The sequence below is a fragment of the Folsomia candida genome, unplaced genomic scaffold, assembly GCF_002217175.1.
Source record: "Folsomia candida strain VU population unplaced genomic scaffold, ASM221717v1 Fcan01_Sc002, whole genome shotgun sequence".
NCBI lineage: Eukaryota > Metazoa > Arthropoda > Collembola > Entomobryomorpha > Isotomidae > Folsomia > Folsomia candida.
This window is the reverse complement of record NW_019091194.1, coordinates 17,119,477-17,135,682: the sequence shown is the minus strand read 5'-3', so window position 1 is coordinate 17,135,682 and position 16,206 is coordinate 17,119,477. Positions and strand designations below refer to the sequence as shown.

The 16,206-nt window shown below is 36.9% G+C and overlaps 4 protein-coding genes and 1 long non-coding RNA gene across 7 annotated transcripts; 3 read left to right on the top strand and 2 right to left on the bottom strand.

Moving 5' to 3' along the window:
- Nucleotides 1-184: 184 nt before the first annotated feature.
- LOC110844481 (rho-related GTP-binding protein RhoC) lies at nt 185-2,540 on the top strand. Its single transcript, XM_022090694.2, has 4 exons — nt 185-340; nt 1,370-1,610; nt 1,686-2,069; nt 2,156-2,540. Exons 2-4 carry the CDS (start codon nt 1,416-1,418, stop codon nt 2,192-2,194), a joined length of 618 nt encoding a protein of 205 aa, XP_021946386.1. The 5' UTR covers nt 185-340; nt 1,370-1,415; the 3' UTR covers nt 2,195-2,540.
- LOC110844480 (protein Red) lies at nt 2,125-6,017 on the bottom strand. The gene is made up of 10 exons (XM_022090692.2): nt 5,766-6,017; nt 4,872-5,219; nt 4,687-4,801; nt 4,249-4,570; nt 3,930-4,069; nt 3,742-3,833; nt 3,331-3,647; nt 3,037-3,104; nt 2,706-2,962; nt 2,125-2,638 (listed from the first exon to the last, which is right to left on the bottom strand). Exons 1-10 carry the CDS (start codon nt 5,786-5,788, stop codon nt 2,608-2,610), a joined length of 1,713 nt encoding a protein of 570 aa, XP_021946384.1. The 5' UTR covers nt 5,789-6,017; the 3' UTR covers nt 2,125-2,607.
- Nucleotides 6,018-6,402: 385 nt separating this feature from the next.
- On the top strand, nt 6,403-9,175 carry LOC110844718 (adenosine 3'-phospho 5'-phosphosulfate transporter 1). Its single transcript, XM_022090987.2, has 6 exons — nt 6,403-6,781; nt 7,048-7,244; nt 7,309-7,748; nt 7,840-8,226; nt 8,299-8,424; nt 8,550-9,175. Exons 1-6 carry the CDS (start codon nt 6,750-6,752, stop codon nt 8,727-8,729), a joined length of 1,362 nt encoding a protein of 453 aa, XP_021946679.1. The 5' UTR covers nt 6,403-6,749; the 3' UTR covers nt 8,730-9,175.
- A 338-nt stretch (nt 9,176-9,513) lies between these two features.
- On the bottom strand, nt 9,514-14,215 carry LOC118434272. The gene is made up of 4 exons (XR_004833887.1): nt 13,662-14,215; nt 13,504-13,600; nt 9,617-9,874; nt 9,514-9,531 (listed from the first exon to the last, which is right to left on the bottom strand). It is a non-coding gene; the product is annotated as an uncharacterized LOC118434272 (long non-coding RNA).
- On the top strand, nt 9,964-13,254 carry LOC110843032 (lachesin). 3 transcript variants are annotated; one of them, XM_022088937.2, is made up of 11 exons: nt 9,968-10,371; nt 10,439-10,541; nt 10,641-10,708; nt 10,801-11,007; nt 11,072-11,107; nt 11,195-11,412; nt 11,515-11,748; nt 11,820-11,853; nt 12,024-12,129; nt 12,309-12,423; nt 12,584-12,725. In XM_022088937.2, coding segments are annotated over exons 1-11 (1,176 nt in total). In that variant the 5' UTR covers nt 9,968-10,317; the 3' UTR covers nt 12,585-12,725. The 3 variants fall into 3 exon arrangements, with proteins under 3 accessions (XP_021944628.1, XP_021944630.1, XP_021944629.1); XM_022088936.2 differs by lacking the exon at nt 12,309-12,423 and having other exon boundaries at nt 9,964-10,371; nt 12,584-13,254; XM_022088938.2 differs by lacking the exon at nt 12,309-12,423 and having other exon boundaries at nt 9,964-10,541; nt 12,584-13,254.
- Nucleotides 14,216-16,206: the final 1,991 nt, after the last annotated feature.

Here is a 16,206-nt window from a genome sequence, read left to right as displayed (position 1 = left end):
CGTAAACCCATACATATATGCAACATGCATGTATATCCCATTATTATACCCACCTTCATGGTGTATGCCCATCGGCAAAATTGCAGTTGCAAATTTTACAGTCGGTGCATTTCATGACTGCAGCTTGCACAAAATTATATGCAGATGGTTGACTTGAAGTTCATCTTTACACTTGTACGTATGTATAATACAATTCTATTCCAAGTCGAAGTACATATGGGACGAGTCAGCTATCTCTTCTGCAGTCAAAATCACAGTCATTCGGACGACGACACTTTATTTTATTTCATTGTGCATCGCTTACACGACACAAGTTGCAGGTCCCTAGAGTGGTTTCAAGGTATTCATTCTTGTATATCATTCATCATATCAATTCAGTAAATTCTTTATTGTCGGCCTCTTGATTTTCTGATGCATGGGCACTTCGGAGTGTTATTAAGGACTCTGCATTCAATCTACCGGGGTTCAACCCTGATTCGTTCAGCTCTGCTGCTTCAGTTAATTTTTTACTTGGAATTCCAATAGATTAGATTCAATTAATTTGTAATAAGAGGGTACCAATCACCCCAGCACCCCAAACTAAGGAAGAACCAACCACTTTGTATGCGTATATTATCTGCTGTTACGTTGTGCAGATTTTTTTCATTTTACTCTCACGCAACCCAGGTGGATGTATATTATAAAATTTTGTATTATTATTGTTATGAAGCTTGCTTGGTCGAGTTGTAGGATGTGTTACTTTGTATCATGCCAGGATCCTCAACCGGCTTGTCATTCCTTATTTGGAAAATGTGTGTTAAATTGAATGTTGTGCTTTCGGCCAAAGAGGTTGTTAAATTGTGAACTGTAGGCACCAAAGCCTCATCATTACCATTCCATCAAATTGCATGTTTTAGGAGAGAGATGTTAATTGGCGTTGTTACCTCCACTCTACTCACTACCAATAAGTATGTGGAGACCATTCGGTTTCATGTTGCGTTTGATGGACCTAAAACTGTCCAAATTTGTTTGGGCTAAGGTTTTACTCTAGACGAGCAGGTCGTTTATGTAAAATAAATAGCTCAGCTTATATTTTCCTGACCACGTCTCTACGTATGTACAAATGTAGGCCTGTTAGCATCCATAATATTTATAAGTGACGTGGTTTGGTTGGTTGGTCAATGGGTTAAATATTGATCAAACTTTTCTGAAATATAAGGAATTTGGTGGTGTCATTTTTGAGGGTTTGTATGTACATACGTATTACTTGGTACAGTTGGTACTCACTGCACTGTGCTTGCTTGTCATGGGACAAACCACTGCATCTATCGCAAGATAAAATAATACTTAAAAGTGACATGGTAAATTGGAATTTGTTTAACTGGTGCAGAATGTGAAATCCAAACTACTGATCGAGTAAGTGGGTGGTGACGGTCATGGAACGACAGAAGATGGACAAATCCGTGGTCAAGAAACTCGCATCCCGTCTTAAGTTGGTCATTGTGGGCGACGGATGTGTCGGGAAGACGTCACTCCTTTATGCCTTCGGAGCTAACACATTTCTGGAGAATCATCACGAACCTACCGTTTTCGAAAACTATGTGACTAGCATTATGGTAAATAAGAAAGAGGTAAATTCACTTGGCGAATATATCATATGTAAGTTTCGACGTGTTTACGGGTTTGACATTCATATATTTATTTAGGTTGAGTTGAATCTCTGCGACACGGCAGGCCAGGAAGATTTAGACCGTTTGCGCCCCTTATCTTACAGCGAGGCGGATGTGATTCTTATTTGTTTTTCAGTCAGTGACACTACCTCATTTTTAAACGTGGCGAATAAATGGCGTCCAGAAACTCAACACTACCGCCCACACGCCCCCGTGATACTGGTCGCAACTAAAAAAGATTTGAGGGTGCACGATGGAACACGCCCTTTCCTGGAACGGTATGGGCAGGCGGCGTTACAAACGGATGAAGGATGCACTATGGCAATGCGAATTCGGGCGGACGCCTACATTGAATGCTCGTCTAAGACATTTGAAGGGGTTCATTCCGTATTCCAAATTGCTGCAAATCTTGGACAAAAGGTAATTAGTTTTCCCTGTAAACTAACAGAGCAATTAGAATAATGGTCATATCTTGTTGATATTGATCGAAAATTGTTTAATTCCAGTTTCACAAGAAAAACTCAACGTCCTGCACATTACAATGAATCAACAGTTTGTTAAATATTTCGTCTAGTTCTATTTTTAAGAAGACCCAACAAAATCCTGAATCTCTAGTGAACTAGTCATAACAATGTCAATAATTTCAGTCAGCGTTATTTAAAAAAGAATCGATACTTGGGAAATCATAAAAGTGAATTTAAAAGTAAAATTAAAAGTAAATGTTGGCGTGCCATAATATACAACGGTGTGATATACATATATGCATATACGTGTCCGGTTAGGTGCTGAAAATTATGGTACTAAATTTTACGCTATAATTATATCTGTATTTTATGATTATGAAACAGTGCACAAACTTGCACCTAAATAAATTACAATATTCACCAAATAGTCAAAATCAATCAACGTAAATATAATATTATTTACGATTTTGTGGAGAATGACGACCATGAAATTGCTACACTCTTGGGGTTTTTGGCACGGGTTCCCTGAAATACAATTGATTGTTAGCAATCATAAACTATTCCTTTGTCTTATCGTAGCTGTACAACGTACCCCTCACCACCTCCACCTCCACTTGTACCTCCACCCTTTCTTTTTTCGATAATTCCCTGAATCTGCTGCCACTGTCTATCCAGTTGTTGCTTCTCTTGCTTATCGGTTTTTGCAACCTTTCGTGTTTTACGCCCATCGTTCATTTTGACACCAAATTGGAATGCGGCCTTGGGCAACGCTTCTTTATTGCTCATATACTCTCCATATTCTTCCACAGAGTCAAAATCCCACCTGCCAACATTCCCCTTCTTTTTGCCCTGCAATTAAAAAACACCAGTGTGAGAACTATCTTTGCGTACATGTACATGTACAATACGCAAAATCAACTCACTGGGTCCATTTTAGAATAATCGGTTTCCTCATCAGAGTCATCCATTGCGTCGTGCATTTCGTCAAATCCTATGCAAATAGTACGAAAAAGAATTAACAATGAATCAACTCATGATTGCTTAAGTATGAATTATACTTTGATCATTCGCAATACATTTTTTTTCTATCAGAGCCAGTTATTCACCAGTTATTTTTTACACAGACAACAATTATATATCATCCCTCATTCTTAAGGAAATTATTAGATTGCCATTCATCATTTCAGAGTAAAAGAAGTTAGTGGGAATCTACTAACCAGGATAACACTCAGCGTAACCCTCAGGCTGGGAATTAATTTTTGACAGCAGCTTTTGTGTACGGGACATTGTTTTCTCGTCCTTTTTGAGTATAGAGCCGAACGTCTGATCTCCCCCTTGCGGGCCATCGACCTCATTCCAAGCTTCTCTATCACGCTTTCGTAAAGTTTGGTCTACCATTTGATTTGCTTGCTCCAGAACTAATCCACGGTCCTCGTCATCTGCTGGTTTCTCAAAATAAGGAGCTTTCTTTGAAGCACGATGTTCTTTGTCTTCTCGTCTCCTATCTCGATCCCCTCGTTCTCTATCCTTGTGCCTGCATTGCAATATTCAATATTCACATATTTTTTAACATGATTCACCAAGAAATTTGGATTATCTCTGAATAAAATAAGATCATATGTGTGTACTTTGAAGATTTTTCTATTGCTGGAACATAGTCACCAATATCTCCGTAAATGCTGTCCTCCTCAGTTTTCCTTGAAGATGAGATGGGAACCACCTTAAAAATTGGCATAATATGTATATACATGCTTCATTCATGTCTCATACATATATATGTACGTAAGTCTCAAATAATCTTTAATTCTTTATATACCTTCTCTTCAGGACGACTAGTCTTACTATCCTTGTTTTTTCTATGCTTCTTGGATGATTTCGTTCCTTGTCGAAGATAGGAAAGGATTTGTGCTAATTTGTTGATCACGATGTCGTTTGTCGTAAGCGTCGCTTGTCCCTCTGATAGAAGTAAAAAGAGATTTAAGAAAAATGAGTTATTCCCTTACGATGAGTGGACTGAGAATTTAAAGTCGCTTAAAGTGTTTATATTTACAAAAGGGACTTTAAATATTCGACCAGTTGGCCAGTTCCATATTTAAACATAAATTATGAACGTTTAGTTGTATAATCCAAATTACCGGCCAATGGGCAATCAGCTTTACTTCGGATGAGAGTTGTAGGAATATCACTTTCCGCATATTCTTCCTCCAGATCCATGACATATGCCATCCGACCAGGAATAAAGAGCTCGTTCCGATCTGGTACTGCAGTTTTGAATAAAACCCTGTGAATATTTTTTGCAAGCTTTGTCCTAAACGTGGATTCGATATCTGTTGATACAGTTGTGGGAGCTGGCTTCTCTTTTTTCTCCACCACTTTTTCCTTAGTCTCCTCGCTTTCAGGTTCCACTACGTCTTCTTCGTCCCCTTCTTCCATGTCAGCAACCGTTTCACTTTTCACCTACGTACATCACCCAAACCGATGAATACGTAATTAGTATTTCCTTGTAATCTTATAGTTTAAGTGTACTTCATTTGTAAAGGAATTCATTTAAATCATTAATCATCTTTCCATACCTTCTGAAGCAGAGCGTAGTCCAACCCCTTTACTAAATGAGTGTGCTCCATATCTCCTCCCAAAAACTTTGACTCTTGGATCATTTGTTTCCTTCTCTCTGCGGCGTCAACATTTCTGCCGATTTAAACAGAAATATGAAAAAGGAGTAAACATTTTCGTACATTATAAAACCATTGCAACCAACCCTCTGAAATCAGGTGCCACAGCCCTGTAGGCCCCCTGACTTGTGAGCAGTTCGGATTCCCGTTGTTGAAGTTGGTCAGGGTTGACTCCTTCTCTCCGCTCTTTGGCACGATCTCTGTACTTTTTGGCCAGCTCCTCCATCGCGTCGTCCTCCTCCTTTTTGATCTTGGAGTAGAATTGTTTCTTCTTCTTCCTCTTGTCAAACTTTTCCTTGTCCACGTGCTTCTTAACGGATGAAGGGACAGTTCCAGGTGGTGGCATCGTGGAATCACTACGACTGTTTGGACCCCCATCACCAGGGTGTCTCGGGGTCATAAACAGCTTTCGGAAGTCGTCATTTGTCAACTTTCTATAATTTATCAACCAATTATTAACAAAAATCACCTTTGCATAAAATATTTTACTTTTAAGTATCAAATATATTAAGGCGGAATATCATGCTGGCTGATGCGGGGTTTTTTATTTGAATTGTTGTGTCTCAACTTTCCCTTCCTCCATGTATTCAAATGGCGATTTTGAAAAATGTTCACCGCCTTTCGTTTTTAACAATATGAAGATATTAATGCACCTAAAAATCGGTAATTTTTAGGCTTACATAGTTAGGAGATAAAAATTTTGATTTTTTTCTTCAACAAGAAGATAAATATAAAATAGATGAAAAATAATCAATAAAATTTAAATATTTCCTCATTGAAGAAAAAAATCAAAATTTTTATCTCCTAACTATGTAAGCCTAAAAATTACCGATTTTTAGGTGCATTAATATCTTCATATTGTTAAAAACGAAAGGCGGTGAACATTTTTCAAAATCGCCATTTGAATACATGGAGGAAGGGAAAGTTGATACACAACAATTCAAACAAAAAACACGTGATACAATGCCACGTTAACTAACCTTTCGCTCTCTGAATAACTCATCTTGCTAAAATCTTCGTTCCTTGACCAGGGGTCAGTAGGACAACAACAGGCTGTAAATTAAGCAAGCAATTACGAAATATGTTTTAATTAATTTTTCACATTAACTAACTAACTAACTAATTAACTTAATTAACTTTTCAAAACACTTGTATCGGAGATCGGAGAATCTGGGATTTTTGAAGGGTTTGAAATAAGGCAGACTCGTAACTCGATGGTGCATGCTTTTTGTGAATGAAACCGACTGATGAAATTCCATGAATATCTACCAATCGACGAATCATGAAACATCAATCGTCAATTACTAAAACTTAATAACATTTCAGCCTTAACTCCAAGACTGGAAATGTAAACATTCTATTCCAGATTTACTATGTCTTGCGTGTGTATAAATGAATGGATGCATGTACTTACTTACTGTATGTATTCTAAATCAGCATTCAAAATATGTAGATCATCTTTAGTGTCTGCTACTATCTGTACATATTATATGAGAGATGAAATTATTCGAAAGTGCGGATGCTGATTATAATTCCTAATTAGTGATTATATTAATTAATTAAATTTCTAATTCAGCTAATTCAGACTACTTTAATCTGTCTCAAATTCCCAATATGAAACCAGAGTGCTCCAGATTTCCTCCCACGTCAGCTCGTAGTCAGCTGTCAAAACAGAAATTGTCGGCTGCTGCTTACAGTTCCTCCTTTGTTTAGTGAATTATTTGCAATTGCAATTAAATACGTGTGCAGTAAATTCTGCACAATTTACTCGTTCAATATGGTAGTGTGTTATGCAATCCAGAAGACCACTACCAAGTGATCATCCGTGGTCTTATCGTATTGTTGTTCATCTTTTGAACCGTTGGTGTTTAAGTTTTTCTACCTTATCCACTGTGTTCTCTATAATCACTGATCGATAATCACTCGCATTCATCCCATAGCAGAAATTTCCTAAGCTTAGCAAGATGCGGTTTCACCATCAAGACTTTTCGCTTTGGTAAGACAATTTGACCAATTTTCGCGTTTACAGTTAAATTGTAATGTTATTCAATTTACTGAATCATTTATACACATACTGTTAGCGATTTGCATACAGTTTTTTGTCAACATTTTATTTTCCAGTTTTGTAAAAAAAATCACTAATTTTAAATTGTGAATTATCATTTGTACGCCATATTAATTGTTCCACTAAATAAAACCAGAATTTTACTCATTACATGAAGTATTAAACAACAATTTATAATACTGATTTTCACTTTCTAGCCTATTCTTTTTTGGGACCGGCGCTGTATTATATTTAATGTCTTCCAAATTGCAAGATACTACAGAAGATTCTTTTTCCAAAAATACGTCATGGGTGCACAAGCTGTTTGCGAATTTGTCTGGATATGCTGTCATCTTTGTTCCTGGATATCTCATTATAAAATACATACAACGAATCAATTACATTGATTACACGAGTAAGAAGTACTTGTAAAACTGTTATACTAAAGAAATATCTATCACCGTTATCTGTGTTGTTAGGCCGTGGGTTCCTGTGGCCACTTATCAAGTCGTGCGTATATGGTCAAGGGCATGATGGAGAACTGATTCCATCTACCGAAGGAGGTGGCAAGGGGTCCATGTCAACGGATCACGGCCCTTCTTTTGCTAAGAACTCACTGGTCCTTGTGTACTGCTTCTTAGGACTCCAGTCGAGTTATTTGATGTGGGGTCTCCTCCAGGAAAAAATCATGACACAGACATATTCTGGGAAAGCATTCACCGATTCCCAGTTCCTTGTATTTGTCAACAGGATCTTGGCACTGGTCATTGCTTGGGCATATTTACTATTTTATGAAAATCAAAGTATTCGACGCAGCAAAGATGGCCCACTATATAAATACTCGTTCTGTGCGTTTTCCAACATTATGAGTTCCTGGTTTCAGTATGAAGCTCTGAAATTTGTTAGTTTTCCAACTCAGGTATGGACAATATATAGGAGTACAAAGTAGTAATGTTTTCGTGTCCGTTGCAAACCCCTTATTCCTTTTTGTTTTATATTTGCACATGCAGGTTCTTGCAAAAGCCTGCAAAATTATTCCTGTGATGCTTATGGGGAAACTGATTAACAAACAGACTTATGAATACTACGAGTACTTAACTGCAACCCTGATATCATTTGGAATGATCTTGTTTCTATCTGGAAGTAGTGACTACATTAAAGTAGGTCAGGAGGAGACTATACCAACTGCGACGATTGGACTTTCTGGACTGATTGTCCTAATTCTGTACATGGTATTCGATTCTTTTACATCCAATTGGCAGAGCGCATTGTTCCAGACCTACCGGGTTTCCTCGGTTCGTATGATGGCCGGTGTTAATTTATTCGCGTGCTTACTGACTGGAATTTCGCTAATTCAACAAGGAACTCTCGCCCAATCATCAAGATTTATTGCTGACGTGAGTTAGCTGTAAACTACTTGTCATTATATTTCTATTAAAAAATACTAACAATTCAGTTTTGGTTTACAGCATCACGACTTTGCATTTGATTGTCTCATGCTGTCGATTTGCTCAGCCGTAGGACAGCTATTTATTTATTACACAATTGAGAAATTTGGAGCTGTGGCATTTATCATTATAATGACTATTCGCCAAGTAAGTAAATCATATGCTCTAATCATAAGTATATCCATACATTTATGATCGTTAACGTTAAAATCGTACTTATCTTGGTCATAAATACAATGATTATTTTTTAAATGTGTCGACTTAATTTACAGGCTCTGGCAGTACTTCTCTCTTGCATATTTTATCAACATCCCATAAGTGCGGTTGGAATAATAGGCGTGTTATTGGTCTTCCTGAGTCTTCTACTTCGAATTTACTGCTCTTATAGAATCAAACAGATTAGAAAGAGACCTGTTTTATCCATAAGTTCTGGATCAATAGCAAAAGTGTAATTCCAATTTCGTTCATGATCCATTTTGTCACTTTATTAGTTTATAAATGTGCGACTAAACATTTATTTATAAACTAGGTTAGTATTTATTTGTCAAGCATATAATAATTGTGGTTTGTGGTGCAATTTTTATTTATTTGATGTGTTGTGTAATTAACTGTGTACATGCGTGCTGCCGACGGTCGACATAGTCATTATCAAATAATCCAATGAATAATGGTCTCAATATCAATTTGCTCGAGTATGAAATCTCAGTCATAAATAATTTATTTCAGTTTAAATCTTGAATAAATTAAAAATTGTAGAAATAGTACGTATAAAACTAACGATGATACTATATTGTGTACACTTTATACATGTCTACTTATGACGGATGAGTATGATTTTACGTCAGAGTTGATTTCTGATGAAAACCAATGGCCAAAATAAAAGTATGCATAATTTCAACTCCCTGAAAAACTAGTTGTATGGCTGACAAAATGAGTTCAATCCTGAGGACATAAGTCTGCCACAGTAGAATGTACACGCTGCCCAGGACGCTGCAGATTCCAAGTGGGATTGATACGATTATTGGCAACTGCTTCTCGGTCAAATTTCCACTCCGTGACAAATCAATTCTGAAGAACTCCAACACAAAGGTGAATGTTATGAGGATGATGTCGCAAGTTAGGTAGCTCCCTGGGTATGGAAGGTGATAATACTTGAAGCCCATAAGACCCAGCTCGAGGATGGAGAAAAGGGATAGAAACCATTGGTTAAAGAAGGTCATCATTTGGTAGAAAAGTGAAGAATGCATGGTTGTGCTAAATATTAGATATCAGAAATGTAAATAAAATTATAACGCATTGTTGTGAAATATGTGCAGATTGGCTCCTATTCCTTACCTACTCTCTAGTCCTTCTTCTTAGTTAGTAATTGGTGTTCTTTTTGGCAATTTTCCAGACTTGGACCAAAATCCAACTCGAAACAAGCATGTATGATGATTGATGATTCTGCACGCAATTGTCAAATGTGGAGGATTCAGATTTCTTCGAGTGAGTATTGATTTTCCTTTGTTGTGACTACCGTTCCTTGCCAGTCACCATTCTTTAGTTACCAAATTTTCCAGCAAAATTAGGCGTTACAAATTTTGCAAATTTTTGTTCCCTTTAAAACATTTTTGCTAAAATGAATTTTATCACGATAAAATTTCATGAATTATTTCTTATTGTACAATTTAAGTGTGCATGCATTTACATGTAATGTGTCTGACACAAAATGTCTACGAACATCAATAGCATTATTCGTTATTTAATTCCAGACTTCAAAGACTTCCAACTCCACCAATATCAATTGTCTCAAAGTTGCCATTTTTGCTAAAAGATATTGCATCTTAAATTTAACGATCTGATCTGATTGGACTGGATGATGATGATGACTCACTCGGTTCTTTACGATACTTCGCGTGATGTCATCTGTGAATGAAACCTCTTTTTTAACTTGTTGCCAGTATTACAAGAGTGGGGAGCGGCTATACTTGTATTGTTACGGGAAAAAAGACTCGGTTGGATCGGTTTAGCATTGTTGGTATTGTATATTGTGCTGCATAAATGCTGTGCGTCCTATACAGCCGATTCTGCCGTTGGTCACATTTTTACACCTGGGTTGGTTAACTTTTTCCAGAGTTTTGCTTTAATGTCATCTAAGTCTTTCATTTATAATTGTAATTAGATTCTATATTGTACATTTAAAACAAGAAAAATACATTTCAAAATGGGCAACGTCCATTGGGGACTTGCACTTCTGATTAAGCTATTGTACATCGCGTCTCTGGGTGAGCCGAGTTAAATCTTTGTTAAAAACGCCCCAATTAAGCCATGTACGTGAATGTTTAATGTTACTAATTATGTCGCTATTATTGGAATTATTGTAGGGCATGCTCAGAGAACCCCTACCATTTCTATCATTTCGCAAGAACAAATCAAGAATATTGGTGGCACGGTATCAAATCAACAAATTTAACACATAAATAATAAGTCTAAATACAGAATACGTCTGTTCGGATTATTCAACATGAGACTTATTTCGTTTAGGTGGAGTTGGATTGCTCAGTTCAATATGCAAGAGATTACCCAGTGTTGTGGATGAAGCTAGATAAGGATACCGGACAGCACCACTTAATTATTTCATCTGGGAGCACGCTTATCATTCGTGACAGCCGATTCAGTCTCCGCTATGATCCCTCCAGTTCCTTGTATACTTTACAAGTGAAGGATTTGCAAGAAACGGATGCTGGAACTGTAAGTCAATGTTTATGGCCCTGCATTTGCACTATTAAACCATTTTGATTTAATTTGTCCGCAGTACCAGTGTCAAATTCTCATTGGGGTCAGCAACAGGGTAAAGTTTCCATCGGTTTATTTATTCGTTGATTCGTTTGATTCACTGGAAACAAGTTTTGACTAAATGCTTGTGTATTATTGACAGGTTACTGCAAACGTGGATGTTTTAGTGAGAATACCGCCGGTAATCTCGGATAATTCGACTCGAAGTTTAGTAGTGTCTGAAGGTCAGTCCGTTACATTGGAATGTTATGCGTCTGGCTTCCCACTGCCCAGAATTTCATGGAGAAGAGAAAATAACGCCATCCTGCCGACTGGAGGATCTATTTACAGAGGAAATGTTTTGCATATCCTATCCGTCAAGTGAGGCCATCAATTACAATCATAGATAATACAATATAAATCCTACTAAATAATCTAATTGAAAAGACACTTTTACTGACTTTAAATTGTCGAATGCTACAGGAAGGAGGACAGAGGGACTTATTATTGTGTTGCGGAGAACACGGTGGGTCGAGGAGCTAGGAGGAATATAGCACTGGAAGTGGAGTTTCCTCCAGATATTACGGTGCCCAGACCCAGAGTTGGTCAAGCGTTGCAGTATGACATGGATCTCGAGTGTCACATCGTCGCTTACCCACCACCTGCAATTACGTGGTTACATAACGACGTTGTGCTATCTAACAACCAGCATTACAGGTATGCACATATTTACAATTAGGTAATTGCAATTAAATGTTTAAGAATCTCTCATTTACTTTAATTTCCAGAATCTCTCATTTCGCTACATCCGATGAATTTACGGTAGGAGTCTAATGCGTTATTATTATTAGTTACATTCGCGATTATTTGACACCCACATTATAACACGTTGCGGGTTGGAACAAAATGTCACAATTCATCACAAAAGAAAGAAACTCACTTGAAACATTGTATCGCGAATTAACTCTCCAACCTAATAATTATTTTTCCAGGACACAACCCTGCGTGTAATTACGATCGAAAAGAGACAGTTTGGGCAATATACTTGCAAGGCCGCAAACAAACTTGGAATCACTCAGAAAGAGGTTGAGCTGTTTGGTAAGTGTGTCGTTTGATGGAATATTAAATCAACCATCAAATAAATTGTGATGTCTACATATTTTTTAAAGCATCATTACAGGAATGATATAATGTTGCATGACTCCAAACTGAGGATGCTTGTTTGGATGATAATTACCTAATTATTATTAACTGTGTTTTTATTCTGTTTTATAAAGAAACTGTTATTCCAATTTGTCCACCCGCGTGTTCGGTGTCGTATTATAGTGATGCAGCGTCAGTATCTACGTCTGTCAGCATGATTTTTGTGACACTCTTCGCTCTCTTTCACTGGTTTGTTAATATTTTAAACTGCTACTATTTACTCTTAAACTTTTTTATCGCAAGCATTTTACTGGCATGTTTTGTGTGTGTTGTTAATATTCTACTAAAAATTAGTTCGCTTTCAAAACGAATGAAGATGAAATTTATATTACATTTAATTATTTCGTAGAGTCTATAATTCCGGACGAAAATTATCCTCAACTTTTACTCCCGAAAAAATTCAGTTTATGGAAATGGATGACTTCAAGTGCCCCTAATAATAATCTTCTGAATCCAGGCCCGTTTTTCAACAGAAGGAACGCCGTCTTTCACACCATTCCGTCTTGTCGCGTACTTTTGACAATTTTAACCACCTTAATGTTATATTTAGTGTAATTAATTAATGAATTAATTAATAATGGAGCTTTACTAAAAAGGCATGCATCTGTCTGTCATGCTCTGAAGCTCTCTCGTATGAATTTCAACAAGATCATGACAAAGCCAGTGATTTAGCTTTATCGAATGCAGCAGGAACTAAGTACACAATGCTTATGTATTTTTACAAATTTCACCCGGTGTGTGTATGTATGGCAGATATGTTTTTATGTATAGACTATAGTAGAAGGGTCCACTTACTACATACATTTTTACATATTTAGTGCTATTACACACAAAAAGTAGATACGTTAAATTTGTTTTAATTATTATTTTTTGTACACGTTGCCATATTTTGATAACGATGTTAGTGTAAAATAACATAATATGTAAGATGCCACGTTTCATAAATAACATTTGTAAATTACAAATTGTAATTGTTATATTATTGTCATTAAACTGCCGAATTGATTTTTCTATAACAGACTTTATCATTTAAATCATTATAATATTGCTTTAATCAATAATATTAATTCGGACCAGAGGATAATACTGCTAGGTGAAGATGTATCGTGCGTGATTATAATAGGTGGACGGAACTGATCGTGTTATAATAATGAGTGCTTTGTTCTCCCATTTGTATATTTCATGAACTAATAGCCAATAGGTTTGACATGCTCTGAATCGTTTATCAGCATAACCATCGCGTTTAATATACAAAAGTCATACATTTACCTTATGTCCAATCGCATCCTTTGATAGAAAACTGTTGAGTGGATTGATTAAGCGTCCACATATTGGTATTTCAGAGTTTATGATTAAATGTATGTGTCTATATAAATATGTATGCAAATGTAGGAATATACACGACTTGGCAGATAAAAGATACATACCTCGATGATTGTTCAACTTAAACGTCACACAATTCTGATTGTTGAGAAGAGATAATAACCAACTAACAGGAACTTATGTACATAGGGAATCGCATGATTTGTCATATCGCGGTCATCATCATATCTGTCTAAAGTAGGTTTTGGATTGAAAAATCGGATCTACCTTCACATTCTATTTATTTGTACCATGTGTGTGATAGTGGTTGCCTTCGGAGATGTTTATAGTTGATAAGAGAGTCGACAAGAATAAGGAAACACGTATAGTTTCATTAATTTGTTGAACGATTCATCCGATTCGATAATACTCCTTTTATCGTGATCTGTTCACATGAACAAGTTTTACGTGACAAACATGAAAAATGGTAACAAAATCTCTAGTAAAAAGTATTGATGCGGATAATATGGGTATGTATGAACTTATCAGCTTAGTCCACAACCGAATAAATTTATTCTCCTTGTTTCACTTTTCTACACTGACTGATGCAAAAAGAAAGTAAAAACCTACAGTGCAGACTCCATATAGCCCGAGTCAGGGACAGAGTCCCTGAATCGGTGATTCAGGGACCGTATTGACCGACATAATACCCAAACTCCGTGTTTTGGATAGTTTAATGTGTGTTAGATTTTTTATTATTTGGCATCAAATCCCTTAACAACTTGAACTTCCAAAGCTGTGTGTGCTATCCAGAAGTGGTTTTTATCCCCCATACCAAATTTCAGATGGAAATAGCAACTTTTAAAAACTGTATGGGTCAGCCTCCAGGGTCACTCTGGTTGCACTTTGCTCACTTTTTCCTTCAAATTCTTTCGTATTAAGTATCACCATGCCGGATTTCATGTTTTTTAAAGCAATTTCTAAAAATCCGTATGGGTCACCCCACAGGGTCGCTCCAGATAAAAATTTTACTAATTTCATATCATATTCCTGCATTAAGACCCATTAGCAACTTCTCTACCAAATTTCAGCTGGATATGATGATTTTGAAAAATCCGTATGGGTCACCTTATGGGGTCCCTCAAATTGAAAATGCTTCCAACTTGAAGTAATTTTTATCTATTAGGAACCATTAGCAACCTCTGTACCAAATTTCAGCCTTCTACGACAATTTTGAAATTTTGGTGCATAATACCCCACCCACTCCGATGACCCCCACGGGTCAACCACTGGACCGATTTCACCCATCTTCGAACTCGTTTCCTAACTTTGTCCAATATGCATATGGTAAAAATTTCAAGTCAATCGGTTCAGCCGTTTTGGCTCTATCGTGCCGGACAGACAGACAGACAGACGGACGGACGGACATGACGGTTCCATAAGCCCTGACTCGGGCTAAAAAGAGATCACGAATTTATTTAGTTGATTTTGTATCAGTTTGTTTTAATCGCATTCATTTAATCTCGACCCATGAAAATGACACATGAGCTGCCTTCTGAGAATTGTGGCTCTTGTTCTTCTTCACGGTTCAAACCATCTCACAATCTTCTGACGACTCTGACACTTTTTCTCCTCGACTCATCTGATGAGACCATTCAGATTACAAAGGAAGATGCTTCATGATGAGATCAAGAGTAGAAATGTGAGGCAAATATTATTTCTTGTCGAGATAAAACAATGCATAAATATTCAGAAAGGTGGACAAATGGTTGATTGGATATGAGATTATCATACCTATGTATATGCATGTATATAGATTTATGTGTACATATGCACAAATTACCCCATATCTCATTTCATACGAGGTGCAAGCCAATCAACCCTATCTATAATCTATTTATCGTCATGTAAGAAATACTGAAAAAAGTAGTCTTCTTCATTTACCGACATTAATACGGATTATACGTGAATGTATACGTAAGTATGACCATTTGTTATATTTATGTATGTATATAGTTATAGGTATGATGTCCAAGAGTAAAAATGTTCACGATAAATATTTATAACGACCCATCCAAATATTCGCCCTTGTTTTCTCATCACTTCATTATTTCTTTTCTTTCGTGTGTGTGACAGATTTGAGCTCGTTCGTTTCATAACTCGTTAGTTAGTTAGCTGGTTGGTTGGTGCGACACGACAAAGAGAGGAATACTTAAGATTAGGATCTTATGTCTTGTTATTGACGCTGTGACATGGGACAAGTACCATTTGAGGCAGGGATGAGAATTTCCTTCAACTATTCAAACTAAATCGGCGAGATAAGCATTCATTGTACGATCATTCTATTCACGGATTGCTTACTGGTTGTCATTGTTCTGGGTGTAAATGTCGTAGGCTTTAGCATTAGGCCATTATCCATTGCGATTTAACCACGGCTATTCCTAAGTCGGGCAGCAGTAAACCACCGCAGTAAACATTTTATGTGGTTGTGGGGATGAGGATGTCGTGACCAAAAAGACATGGAAGAGTCGATAAGGGTTATGTAGTCTACGTAGTTATGAGCCATTTAACAATTTAAAGATGGAACAATTTAAGCCTTAACTTTTGGACGGGCTAACGAGGTCTCATCCTTGCAATTGCATTGTCTCATCATCGGGTTTCCTTGTTCCA

What these genes read in the sequence shown, in the direction of transcription:
- LOC110843032 (XM_022088936.2), top strand. Translation starts at nt 10,318, where the DNA reads ATGCTGTGCGTCCTATACAGCCGATTCTGCCGTTGGTCACATTTTTAC. An exon ending in TCAAGAATATTGGTGGCACG is followed by an intron (nt 10,709 to 10,800) that starts GTATCAAATCAA and finishes TATTTCGTTTAG; the next exon opens with GTGGAGTTGGATTGCTCAGT. An exon ending in AAGAAACGGATGCTGGAACT is followed by an intron (nt 11,008 to 11,071) that starts GTAAGTCAATGT and finishes ATTTGTCCGCAG; the next exon opens with TACCAGTGTCAAATTCTCAT.
- LOC110844481 (XM_022090694.2), top strand. Translation starts at nt 1,416, where the DNA reads ATGGAACGACAGAAGATGGACAAATCCGTGGTCAAGAAACTCGCATCC. An exon ending in TTATGGTAAATAAGAAAGAG is followed by an intron (nt 1,611 to 1,685) that starts GTAAATTCACTT and finishes ATATTTATTTAG; the next exon opens with GTTGAGTTGAATCTCTGCGA. An exon ending in CTGCAAATCTTGGACAAAAG is followed by an intron (nt 2,070 to 2,155) that starts GTAATTAGTTTT and finishes GTTTAATTCCAG; the next exon opens with TTTCACAAGAAAAACTCAAC.
- LOC110844480 (XM_022090692.2), bottom strand. Translation starts at nt 5,788, where the DNA reads ATGAGTTATTCAGAGAGCGAAAG. An exon ending in CTAGTCGTCCTGAAGAGAAG is followed by an intron (nt 3,834 to 3,929) that starts GTATATAAAGAA and finishes CCAATTTTTAAG; the next exon opens with GTGGTTCCCATCTCATCTTC. An exon ending in GGAGGTGGAGGTGGTGAGGG is followed by an intron (nt 2,639 to 2,705) that starts GTACGTTGTACA and finishes ATTGTATTTCAG; the next exon opens with GGAACCCGTGCCAAAAACCC.
- LOC110844718 (XM_022090987.2), top strand. Translation starts at nt 6,750, where the DNA reads ATGCGGTTTCACCATCAAGACTTTTCGCTTTG. An exon ending in CAATTACATTGATTACACGA is followed by an intron (nt 7,245 to 7,308) that starts GTAAGAAGTACT and finishes CTGTGTTGTTAG; the next exon opens with GCCGTGGGTTCCTGTGGCCA. An exon ending in CATCAAGATTTATTGCTGAC is followed by an intron (nt 8,227 to 8,298) that starts GTGAGTTAGCTG and finishes TTTGGTTTACAG; the next exon opens with CATCACGACTTTGCATTTGA.